Source organism: Panthera tigris, chromosome B3, assembly GCF_018350195.1.
Source record: "Panthera tigris isolate Pti1 chromosome B3, P.tigris_Pti1_mat1.1, whole genome shotgun sequence".
Taxonomy (NCBI): domain Eukaryota; kingdom Metazoa; phylum Chordata; class Mammalia; order Carnivora; family Felidae; genus Panthera; species Panthera tigris.
The window spans coordinates 54844337-54857863 of record NC_056665.1 but is presented as its reverse complement, the minus strand read 5'-3'; the positions used below and the strand labels follow the sequence as shown (position 1 = coordinate 54857863).

The following is a 13527-nucleotide window of genomic DNA, read 5'->3' as shown; positions in this document are numbered from 1 at the left end:
CTCTACTTGGGCCAGGTGGTGAAAACAGTAGTTCCAGCAGCAGCGGCAGGTGGCCCAGAAGCCTTAAAAGCTCTAATAATGTGACAGAAACCCCTTGGAGAGTGATTAATTAGCAGACTGGTGTCTAATTCCAATGATGAAAAGATACATGATACTTCAGCTCTTGTAAAACAGTTGAATAAAAACAAGAGTTTTAAGTCCACTTTTCCACAGATAGCACTCTCAAAAGCATAACTCCAAAACTGACATAAAAGTATTTGACCTCACTCTGTAATGTTTTTCTAGATAAATCACACCTTTAGCATCCTGTCTATAAAAACTAGATAAAAACAAATTCGTTTAAGTTTCAAAATAAACCGTGATTAAGAGATGAATAAACTGTCTAATTTGTTGAATTTCAGTATCTGTAAATGTCTTTCTTCAATTTCCAATATAATGTCTTAAAAGTAATAACAATCAGAAGATTCAAATATTATTAAATAGAAGAAAACTGAAATCATCATCATGATTTCTCATTAAAATTAAGCACTGGTTAAATTAACAAGTTGACTGAGTCCTCCGCAGCACATAAATGAATCCCATAAAATTACGTAATGTGAGTGTGTTTTAAAAATATTAAATACTCTGTAAAACCTTGGAGGAAACAAAACAAGATGCTTCTTAGTCTATAGCAAGTTTTTTTCCCCATTTCTCTGTCCTTAGAATAGAAGGAATGAAATATAGCTATAAAACATGTCTGAGTATTACATTTATAATCAAAAACCTTCTGAAATAAAATACATATGTATAAAGTTAAATAAAAATATTCCAAGAAAGGTCTCAAACGAATACTCCAATTGTTAACTGAATTTTGGAGAAGTCAAATTTGGGAATGGAAATGGGGTATATGAGGAGGGGAGGGGGATATTTCCTCACCCCACATATATTTCTAATATTCACTGTATTATTTTTTTTTAATTTTCTGAACCCATGTTGTTCTTTAAAAATGAAACATGAGAAAAACATTCTTATTCTATTCCAGTGAAAAGTTAACTTTGTCCCAAAATTTATTCGATATTAGTATGAACAACCAAGACCTTGATTTATTGGCCACCTGCTCATGCTGGCTAATTGAAAAACCTTTTTGAGAATTAGCCATATCAGACTTGATCCAAAGACATAAAGAAAAAGAAACACTAAAAATGGAACAAAACACATCAATCTATTAGTATACTACATGCATGCCTCAAGTGAAAGGTAGCAAAGTGATTTGAGAAAGACACAAAATTCACTAAGCAAAAATCATATATGATGTCTTTTAAAGTAGTCAAACTTGTTTTGTCTATAATTATGTACCACTGCTTTAAGGAAAAAGACTACCCCCACACACTACCCAGAGAAAAATACCAAGAAAATAAATCTCTTATACTTACATCAAGTAAGGACTCCTGTACAGAAAGAATATTTTCTTGTAAACCTTCAGTGAGGTTCAAGTACATAGCCTTATCATTAAGGGGAACCTTGACAGGGACATCGGAATAGTACATTTTTTCCTCTCACCAAGACAGAAAAAGCTATACAATAATTAAGCAGTTCTTTGTGACACCACAAAAGTAACACAACTGGCATCCACGGAGGAAAATTAATCTGAGCACAAGTAGAAAGTTCATCAAAATGCTTCTGGATCCATAGATGAACTTAACAACTAGCAAAATCATCCCTATAGTATTTAGTTTCTTAAAAAATATTTTACAGATATGCTAACACTTTGAAACCGTTTCATTCACCTTCAAAAAAATTTTCCCTGAAGTTCTTTGGCATAGTTGGGCCATATTCCTGGCTTCCATAACTTTCAGGACAGAAAGAAGCTAAATGAGGTGAGTCCCCCTAATAAGGGCATTTGGGAACAAAAATCCCACCCCCAAGGCTTCCATTCCCAGGATCAAAGTGTGCCCTTCTCATATACACTGTCAAATAGATTTTGCTTTCGGTCATTGAACTTTCGCCATAAAACACAGAATTACCAGATCAACTTAGCATGATACCAAGTAGAGAATTTTATAAACTATAAATTTTCCTCATTAAAGAACCCACCTAGCTACCAAATACAGATTCAAGGGCAAAGAGAACACTCTTTATAAATTACAACATTTAATTCCACTCATTACTTTCAAATTCAACAGATTGCTTTTGGGTTGCAAATGTAATCTTTTCAGTGGGATATTATTGTGTGTCAACTGAGTTTAATCATTAAAGAGATACCTTCCCATAGAAAAAAGATAATTTGCCATTGCTAAGGCCTCTACTGAAATGCATTCTAAGCCATTCCATAAACTCCTCTCTCTTTGCTACTTCACAGCTTTCTTTCCTAAAAAGAAAGAAAAACCTGAGGGCATTTTACTCAAAGAACTTGAGCAGCAAAACACTTTGCAATAAGTCATGCAGAACACCCAAACAGCCTATGTGTAGGGGGAATGTAAAACAGAGAACATGTAAACTTTTTGCTAGGGTTTTCAACCTAACTAAACAGACTGTCTTCAGAGACTGTAATCTTCAACATTCATGAAAGCATGAATTACTTGCCACACATCTTCACATCTTTTCCCAGGAGAAAAGCAACAAATGGAACAGCCAACACTCATATGCCTTTTGAACAGGTTACCTCACAAACACACTGAAAAGATTCTGATATGTTAAAATGTGAATTATTACAGAATGCTTTCATGGATATACACTAAGCAGAATCTTCATTTTAACCTAAGAGCCAAGTTAAAAGCATCCTTGAAATGGCCCAATGTGGGAATGATAAAGGGCCAAATAACTTGGCAACCAGAGTTTTAGTTTATGATTTATACTACAGGCAGAATTTTTTTTTAAATCCATTCCATTAATGAAATAAATTTTATGTTAGTGGGAAAGACTGTGTCTAGATCACCACATATCTGAAAAAGAAATATGGCAACATTTCCTCAACAAATATTGGCTGCCCTACAGATGACACAAAACTCCAGGCCTGGAAGGAACACTGGAGCTCCTCCCAACCCACATCTCTCCTTCTAAAGGGGAGCAAAGCAAGACCCGGAGAAGGTAAGGGGCATGCCCAGGAAAAGAGTTACGGTCCCAGAGCCCACACCAGAACCTGAATCTCCCCATTCCCACTCCAATTTTCTTCTACGTGACATTTTGTTGGTCACTGGAAGACACTTATGTCTACCTATTTGTATATGATCAAACCACACTCAGCCAGACTTAGGTTTTTGTTTCCACTGTGACAGTCCCTGAAAAATACCTATATAAGAAACATTCAAAGGCATAATCCAGATAAAGTATAAGAAACTGCTAAAGAAAAATATCTACCATATGAATACTGAACCATTTGTTTCTTTGATTTTCTCAGGTGATGACAAGAAAATTCCACTAAATACGTCAAATAATATAAAATGTAAACAAATACTGGCTTCACAACCCCCTCTAGTGGGGACAAAATGTCAAACTGTTCGTATAATTACATCAAACAAGGCAGTTAGAAAGTAGAAGAAAGGCTTTGCAGTGGAAACCCTACCTCTTTAAAACACAGGATTTCAAAAAGCTCAAATGAGCTTTATTATTCTATTAGAGAAGCACTGACATAAAAACCAAATGGACTCAAATCAGCATGGCCAGGTGCAAGCTTCTCTCTGCCATCTGCTTCTTAAAGCACCTACATTTCTACTCAAGATCATTTTCCAGGCTTCAAATCTAACATTACTAAATGAACTATCATCAGCAAGTATTATCTTGAGAGCACAGATTACTAGTACTTCTTCCCCAAACCACCAGCTCCAAAATACATACTCCTATACGGAGAACAAAGCAATAATCACAGAGCTGTTTCTGGTAATACTGCAAGTTCACGTGTATTCCAGCAACCTGTGAGATCCCAAGTGACAATCTACCTTAAGCTGTAGGGTTACCAGTAACTCTGGAGCTTGTAACCACTCCTATCACAACAATAACAACTCTATAATAACCCATGATGAAATCACAAAGCACACTGACTTAAGTGACAAGTATTTTGAAAAATCACATTGTTACAATTATGAATGAGTTAACAGAAGAACTTTTGAATTCCACTTTTCCAGCTTTACAAGTAAAAGTTTGCCTAGAATACTTTGGATGAGGTCCACTTAGTAGCAAGGGGGACAAGTACATCCCTAATTCTCAAATCGTACAGCAAGAAAGTAATGTGATCCAACAAGTTGTAAGAACTATCAGTGATATGAATATTAATTAACATGACAGCATATCTCCCTGGTATCATCACCCTCACTCAGCTGCACCGTTATCTGCTCTGTTTACTCTGTAGAAGATGGAGTTTTGGGTGAGAGACTGGATGAGGCTACAGGTTATGCACTTCTTCTCTGCTATGCCTTGGCCCACAGTACCCAAACTTTTACCATTATACCATTAGGAACTGAAGTAATTTAGAAATGATTATAGTGCCTTACTTTTCTGTGAAACTCTTGGAGATTTTTTAAAAATATGGGTCTAATCACATATTTAGACCTCTGTGGTTTGAGGTTCTACTGGTCTAAACGTCCTCTGACTACTGAGTCACTTTACTAAATACTTTCCTTTTTTGAAGATTAAATGGACCTCCTCCCCTTGCTCTTCAATGCAAACCAATGGAGGGAACAGAAATGAAAAAGGCAAGATCATAATTGTAGAGCTGCTATTTGGACGGCATGGAAGATGGAACTTGACTATGGCTTATTCACAGATTTATAGGCAAGTGTGGACAAAATCCCAACTGATCCCAAAGGACCAAAATTAAACTCAGGAACTCATCATTCACACCAAAAGGTCAAAATCAGGATTATTCTACCATTTACAAAGAGGATCTCACAAATCCTGAGCAGAGAAGACTATAAGTCCAATATAGCCTGCTTGGCCCTACATTCTCAGGGATTCAGACACTCCTCCTACATAAGCGAATCGAATACCAAGTGATTCACTAAGTAGAGAAAGCAATATGCATTAGCCAACTACTAACGCTTATAACCCAGCTATCAATCCCAAAGCTATCAACCAGGGAGCAGGAAAAGACCACTCTTTTCTTTAAACCTCGCAAGGCTGTGAAAAGTTCTGCTACGATAGGGTCAGACAGACTAAGGAGGTTGGAATGGACTCTGGATATGCAAACAAACTTAGGTTCAATCAGACATTTTACCATTTTAACTTGCAGTGATGACATACACATGAGCTGAGTTTTTATCAATAACCCTGAATTTTGTTGGTGAATCTGAAACCCTACAGCCTGTGATCTCACTTCTACCCTTGCCACAATTAAAGAAAAAAAGGCAAAAACACTGTTTACTAACACGAAACATATTCATCATGTTACAGTCGAGTTGGCTATGTATTTTCTTCCACTCTGCTAGAAACACTCATTCTTAGGTACGTCACTTCTTAAGAGCTCCTTTTTTTCTGTAAATTCCCTATCTCAGGGTATAACCTATCAAGAAATGATCCCTATGTCTATTTTCTATATACTTAGAATCTATTTCCTCTGTAACTAACATCCCCTTTAAAACTGTCACCACACAATACATCTCTAATTAGTTCCCTCTAATACCCTAACCATCTCTCTAATATCTTTTCCAATGAAAACTCACCTGTCAGATTATTTTTTCTTCTTCTTTAAAGTCTACTATAATAATTACTTAAACTGATCCCCTCAAGAATCCCAGTAGCTAAATTCCAGCAAACTATCCAAAGCCATCAGGGTCATGAAAACCTCATGCTGTGAGTTCACAAAGTAACAGAAAACCCTCACCCCCACAACTGCTGTGGAAGGACCCTGTCAAAATCCGGAAACCCTGGCCAGGGTCACGGACTCCAATGCCCTCCGTGACCTGGCACAGAATTGACAGGAGCGAAGCCTGCAAGTGCATAAGCCCACGCTGGTGCGAGAGGATTGTGACCAGCTGGGAAGGGACAGCCACTGCTCAGATCCAGCCTGCCTGCTGCCATGTGCAGACACAGGCCACATGTGGCCAGGGCTTAGGACGTTTCAAGACAAGCCAGAAACTCTGGGTTGTTATATGAAATATTCCAATCTTTAAATATAGATTGAACTTTGAAAAACACTGTGCAGCCAAACAATACAAATCGTCTATGGACAAAAATCCACTGAGCTGCCAGTTTTCTATCTCTATCCTAACTCTACTTACTGCCAGCTACATGGGCAACTGACCCTATTCTCTGCTTCCTGTTAATACTAACGGTTCACAGTAATGATTAAAAAGGATTGTTTTATATATTAGAAAATGGATCATATCAAGCATAGTCTCAATACAAAAAGAGCCCATCATCATCGTCAATCAAGAAATTTGAGTCAAACTAAAAACAATCCTATCAAATTGACTTTCACCAATTGCTATTACTACTATTGCCACCATTTCCTGAACATTACCATGTGCCAGGAATTCTGTTCAACTCTTATATATGGACATAAAATATAGTCTCCTCCTTTTACTCCCTTTCTCCTTGGGTCTATTCACCACGCAGCATACAGTAAGATCATTGAACAATATGGTCAGATACCATTTCCCTGCTTAAAATCCTCCACTGACTTCCCACTGCTAGAATAAAATACAAACATCTTACCATGACATACAATGAGTTGGCCCTAGCTCACCTCTTCACCCTATCTGCACCCTCACCCCTCGGTCCCACAATCCCCACACCACAGCCTTCTGGCTGTTCTGCAGAGATATAGGGCTTTATGCTCTGTGGGTGTCTTGGCCTAGAATATTCTTCCTCAGGCTTCTGCATGGCTGCTCCTCATGACTCAAGTCTCAGCTCAGGCATTTCCTCCTCCAAAAGACCTTCCCTCATCAGTGCCCTACCAGTTGCTTTAATATCACTCTATTTTGTTTACCTATCACTTATCGGTGCTAAATTATCACTCACTCGAATTACTTAATTCACTTGTTTATGGTCTGCCTGCACGAGGATATAAGCTACTTACTTGAAGCAAAGAGCCTGGCTGGACTTGTTCGAGGCACTATTCCAAGCAACTAGAAACTAGGCGTCTGCCTCCAAAGCCAACCAGTACCTCCTAAATGAAAAGATCTTCAAGAATCTAACCATTTACTGTGTTTTAGTCTTATCTCAGAAAAGGAAGCATTCCACTCAACCACCTTTTAAAAGCTCAAATACTCATCAGGTTTTTAGGGGGTGACCAAAAAAAAAAAAAACATATACTCCTTCAACATGATACAAGGTGATATAATTTTGGTCAGGAAAGAAAACCGCTGAAGACTGGGTTAGTCGTTTTTCTGAGTAACTTACCTCTTTCTCCCTTTCATAGTCTTCTTTGTCGTATTCTTCTTCTTCATTTTGCGTCTGCAGTGCCACACTGCCAAAATCCAGTGACATGGTCTTCCTGTAGAAAAAGACAGACGCTTGGTTTCTACACACCCCATAAAAATCTTCTAGGCCAAATACCCAAGAGATGCCACACACACAAAAGACGACAGCGGCCAGGGAAAAGTTGGATGTAACTCACGCGTGGCAAATGGTTAGTATACCAAATATAAAGACTAAGCTTACAGATTAATTGTGACTCACAGAAAGAGCTGTATGGCAGTAATTCATAGAAAAGAACAAAGTGCAAAAAGCTAATAAACCTGTGACTAGACATTTCTTGTGGCCTGGAAAGTATAACCTAAGACAGCAAGATTTTTGTTCACACACACACACACACACACACACACACACAAAATAATTAACTAGAAATATGCCAAAACAAAAATTTTAAGAATGTGCCCAGAGTGACTAATTTGATTTATTAAATATGGCAAAGGTAGTATCCTCCACAATTTGTTTTGTCCTCTATCACGAATCCAAAGGTCATGTTTTAACAAAAAGAGAGCCACTAAATTCTGAGCTAACAGCTGGCCCCCAAAAACCATCTGCAACCTGGGAAACTCCATATAGCACACACCCAGAACATAAGCGTTAAACGTGCCGCTCTTTAGCTTGGTAAAATCGGGTTCTAGCAAAAACGAGTCAGGAAAAACGGAAGTGAAGACTGTGAAGCTGTACCACTGTAGAGTGCCCGTTCCAAAAGCAACAGCAAGAGTTCTCTAGAGAACAGTCTCTGCTGTGGCAGAAGGAGCAGCAGGAGGTGGGTTTTCAAGTACGCGCAGTCAGAAGCCTGCCAATGACTGGAATTATACTGAGGGATCGACACGACACAGAAACTATGCAGAATTTCAAAGCTCCAAAAGACCCTGATGAGAAGGTAGGTGGGCGTCATCAACTACCCGCCTAATGCTGCCTGCCATTCACTGCACTCTTCTGCATGCCAGGGAAATGCACTTTGAGGTGAGCCTGCGCCACAACTCATTCACCGCACTTTTTCGGGCTCTAAAATGTCATTAAGTTGGAAGTGAAATAAGAAGCAGAGGCCCAGGAATCCAAATACGTTTGACCACAAAGAACGCGGCTCCCTCATGTTAACAGCTGAGAACTATGATCACAAACCTTTATGTAAGCCAATAGCTCTAGAAGCAAAAGATGTTCCACTTCATCAAACCTGACGCACCTTTGATGGTAGCACACAGGTCCATTTATACCACTAAGAAAAATAGATGGCCAATTAAATTATGACACCTCATTAATTTTAAACTGCAGCCTGACTCTGTAGATATTAAAATTTGAAAAGAAAATCTGCACTTTAGAATAGATGAAACATGGCATTACAGACTAACACAGATATGAATTTTAATGCTGAAAATGCCCCTACATCGAGTTTTTATTTTTCAAGGACTGAATTATGCTTCTTGTCCAAACTCTAATTTGCAGTCCACCTTTTTTATCCCTCCCTCTCTCGTCCCTACAACCAGCCCATTCCTTTCGATTCTTATCAAATAAAACTCCTTACAACATAAACCCTTCCAGCTTCTACCTCTTAGACCAGACCCGCTCCTTTCTGTTCTTGTGCCAGAGCTAAAAGGAGGATGAGACACGTGCACATTTTCACTGAGAGGGAAAATACATAAGCCTAGGGAATCTAAACCTGTCTCCACCCAGGAGCTACAAGAACCTTCTTGTGCACCTAAGTAAGGTGGAGATCTGAATGTAAAGAGCCTATAATACAGCTGAAATAGTGAGGGAAACACACAAGCTCACATCTCTAGGGTTTTTCACTATTGCAAGTGAACATCAGGTCTACAGAATCAACAGATAATGAAAACAGCCCATTTAAATCCTGGTTCCTTAAAAGAAATTAGATTAAGTCAGGCCTTAAGAATCTTCCTGAATTCTCCAGGCAGAAATAATCTTTCCTGGGGCATCTGGGTGGCTCAGTCGGTTAAGCGTCCGAATTCAGCTCAGGTCATGATCTCGCTCACAGTTCATGAGTTCGAACCCCGAATCGGGCTCTGTGTTGACAGCTCAGAGCCTGGAGCCAGCTTCACATTCTTCATCTCCCTCTCTCTCTGCCCTCCCCCGCTTGTGCCCTGTCTCTCTCTCTCAATCTCTCTCTCTCTCTCTCAAAAATAAATAAACATTTACAAAAAAAATCTTTCCTACTTCTGATATTTATAGTATTCTCTACCTCTTCCAATATTTTATAGTTAAAGCCAAAATATGGATTTAGGTTAATTTCTCCTGTATTAGACAAATAAAGGAGATTTTTTTTCAATCCTTCACTAACATGCCATCACTTCCCATTGAATATTAAAAAAGAGCATTCAAATTTACAACAGCCTATTGTTAAAAACAGATATTTTAAATAAAGAGCTACTTTTTCTCAGAGAATAGTGAATTCTGCAACGTATTTTCATTTTTAGGTGAAGAGAATGTAAAAGACCAAAGTGTATCTTTTCTGAATGGCTTTTTTAATCCAAACCAAGTCATTAAAGAAATCTGAAAATATCTGAAAAGACCAAAATCTTTTAGACAGGGGAAAAAAAGATACAAATAAGTTTTTCTTCTCAAAAGTGCAAACAATTGAAGACCTTAAGAAACGATTTTAGGCATAAAGGGAAATCTGGTAAACTTACTGTGGATGGATAGATAAATAAATAAATAAATAAATAGTATTTTAACTAAAATTTTAAATAAAAGCTAATGCTTTTCCTCAACTAATTAATCACTACTAATTACCACTTCTATCAGAGAATACTCATATCTGAATACTATAATAGTCAGAACAATAAGAGACTGCTTTAGAAGAAAAAAATAAATAGTAAGACAGTATACCCAAAAGCCATAAGGAAAAACTTGACAGAAACTTAACCACAAAAAGTAAAACCTTTTATATGGCATCATATACAAGTCAAATATTATGTATGAAAACATAAAGAAGATAATAATGTATAAGAAAAATATTTGCAAAACACATGAATAAGTCCCAACATACAACTCTCCGAAAAAAGACAAACAACCCGATTTAAAATGGGCAACTGACATGACAATTCTTTTTAATATAAATGCTCGATTAACTTGAAAAGATGTGTAAGCTCATGTAGAATTCACAGTGTCATTTAAACAATGAAATGATTTTTCAACCACTAAATTGAAAAAAAATTAATAACACCTAGTGGTGGCTATTTTGTAGGAAATAGGTATCTTCATGATTGGTCAAAAGCATGAACTGCAAAAACTATCTTGAAAACTGCCATATTAATCTACTGAAAAATAACACTTGCCCTAGTAAAATACTTTTGAACAAATTTGGCAATACTATACTACTAACAGAAATAATGAACTATTTCTATATTTACTGACTGATCATTAAAAAATCAAGATGCAGAATAAGTGCACTGCATGTTTTTTAATAGCAAACTAGTTAATACTTTATTCCCAGATAGATCACCTTTTTTTTTTTTTTTTAAATGTTTATGTTTGAGAGAGAGGGAGACAGAATGTGAACAGGGGAGGAGCAGAGAAAGAGGGAGACACAGAATCTGAAGCAGCCTCCAGGTTCTGAGCTGTCAGCACAGACCCCATGTGGGGCTCAAACTCACAAACCATGAGATCATGACCTGAGCTGAAGTTGGACGCTCAACTGACTGAGCCACCCAGGCGCCCCTAGATCACTCTTTCTGAACCTATTAACAAGACTATGAGACTATGTTCTGTATTTTTCTTTTTTTTTTTAAACACTCAGATCAGAAGGTCTCAATCTCAGTACTCATTTTGTCATCCCTGGTTGTTTTCTTTGCCCTCCTTGCAATGAGAAGGAAAACCAATGAGTGTTTAGTTGGACAAAATATTAAAAACCAAAAGCACTTGTTTTTGTCTCATCCAAAAACCTATAAGCTGAGAGCAGAATAAAATGCTTGATCCCCATGTTTTACACATAGTAGGCACACAAGGAATATTTGTTGAATGAATGATACATTCATGTGGCCTTATAGGATTCATTATTTCAATAAAATTTTACTCAACACCTACTGTGTGCCCATTTATATCCTAGATGTATCTAAGATATGATATCAGCCATGGGGAGCTTACAGTCCCTTAGAGAAACAGTGATATAAATTAACAGTTACAATGATACATAGTAATAAGTTCTACAATAGAGGAGAGTGTAAAGCACAAATTAGGAAGAAAGGCTGAGAGAAATTTCACAGAAAGAAAAGACTTTAGATTGCAAAGCACAATACTGCTGTCAGTGGTTAAGAATAAGGGCACTCGTGCAGACAACCTGGGCTCAATTCTGGCTCTTCTATTTATCACCTGTGCAAACTTGAGCACTCGGTTTCCATTGTTTCATTAATAAAATGTGGGTAAAAATAGTGCCTACCTCAAAGATTATGAATATTCACTAATTATGAACATAAGGTGCTTAGCACTATGTACCAATCAATTCATTTCAGTTTCGTTATTATTAAAACATTATCACCGATGAATGGGAGTCTGCAGCTACAGAAGAGGTTAAACAAAGACCATTCAGTACCTCTGAGAAAGGTAAATGGGCAGCCTGTGGGAAACCTTACTTCAAGTAATGCAACCTCTTCTCCGATGAAGATATCCTTCCACTCCTGTTCCCCTATGGCATTAGTCACTCTTTTGCACTTCCAGACTATATGTTTCTTATACTTTTCTTATGGCTTCAATTTCAGCCTCTCACTTAGTTGAGTGCATTTACATATCTAGCAAGTGCATATAAATTGCCATTCATTGAAGGATATGGTGAAATTCAGCTTAAACCGGACTTAAGTTCCTGACTATAAGATAGGAAAGGTTAACTGGCACAAAGGGAATTTATAAATGCCCTAAGAAAATCTACTTACTTGCTTAGATGCTAGCTTCCTTTCAAGAATGAACATAGCCAGAACACGCTAGCCTGTTTTAGACTTGCCAAGCCAGGCTTAAGAGGCCTAGTCATTTATTCAACAATTATTTGCCAAGCCCCGTTCAAGATTACAAAATTTAACATGACCTGGTGGAGGAAAAGAGAACAGGCTTTTACACAAATGATGGCAATAATCTGCGATCGGTGCTAATGACAGAAGCTTGGACAAGTCGATTCAGGGCGCCTGAAGATTGCAGCAAGTGCACCCAACAGGCTGAACGACGCAAGAAATCAGTGGCCTTACCAAGGAACTCCGTTTAGGGTCAATTACAGCACAATAACTAGGTACTGCGAGAGTGAAGCTGCAGAATGCCTGCACAGGCCGCCTTGGGGCTGCAGGCTTTGGCTGGCTTTGGCTGCCAGCGTCACGTGCACTCGGTCAACACACGTGTACAGGGCACCCACTGTGAGCCAGGCGCGACGCCAGGATGACACAGCGGGGGTCCCCAGGATAGGGTCTCAGGGTTACCCCAACAGCCTGGAGGACGCGAGGAGGGCTTCCCACACGCCACTTATTAGTAGGAACTTGGGATCTCGATGACACTTCAGAGTCAAAGCCTGAGTCCCGCAACCCGCGGACAGTCCACCACCACCGGATTTGAGGAGGGGGCGGGTCAGCCCTCGGAAAGCCTCAGCCAGAATCCTGAGGACACCGCACCTGCTCCAACCCCAGCTCCAAGCCCAGCTGAGAAGCGAAACTCACCAGAGGCCACGGATGCTATCACCACGGGGAAACCCTAGCCCCGGCCAAAGACCGACTTCTAACAAACCCCCTTACCCGGGATCTAATCTACTAGCTCCTTCCTCGTCCCAACCGAACTCAGAAGTGCTGAGGCCATTGATGAGCAGCCTCGTCCTTCAATCGCCTGCTAGAACCTGCTCTGGTGGGCGGGGCCATGCCGGCTCGGGGCGGGGCGCAGAGGCGGAAGTCTCCGCCTTTCTCAAGCTTAGTTGAGAAGTCCACCTGCAGTTGCAAATGTATGGCTGTTTGAAAGCGGGCGCCAGCGGTGGCGGGAAGCTCCTCCTGTGCTCCCATTGGTGGATTCGTGAGCCAATTACGAAATGATTGACTATGGAGCGGGCGGGCTTATGGTTGCTTAGAAACGCCCAGGCGCCTGGCCTCAGGCCTTTGGCGAGGAAGAACCTGGTCTTGTCCGGGGCCGGTTGCCCCTTCCTTCACCACCTGGTTCCCC

The 13527-nt window shown here is 39.3% G+C and overlaps 1 protein-coding gene across 10 annotated transcripts in view; it reads right to left on the bottom strand.

Moving 5' to 3' along the window:
* The window catches only part of CEP152 (centrosomal protein 152), a 91589-nt gene extending 78417 nt beyond the window's left edge, over window positions 1-13172 (bottom strand). For 5 of the 10 annotated variants that reach the window (XM_042988919.1, XM_042988923.1, XM_042988924.1 and 2 more), the window contains exons 1-2: window positions 12579-12671; window positions 7315-7408 (exon numbers count right to left, since the gene is read on the bottom strand). In XM_042988919.1, coding sequence (XP_042844853.1) covers window positions 7315-7401 — 87 coding nt within the window. In that variant the 5' untranslated portion in view covers window positions 7402-7408; window positions 12579-12671. Of the gene's footprint in view, window positions 1-7314; window positions 7409-12272; window positions 12422-12578; window positions 12672-13037 lie in introns of those variants that run through there. The other 5 variants (XM_042988926.1, XM_042988928.1, XM_042988920.1 and 2 more) reach the window with 4 other exon arrangements.
* Between the last annotated feature and the right edge of the window lie 355 nt (window positions 13173-13527).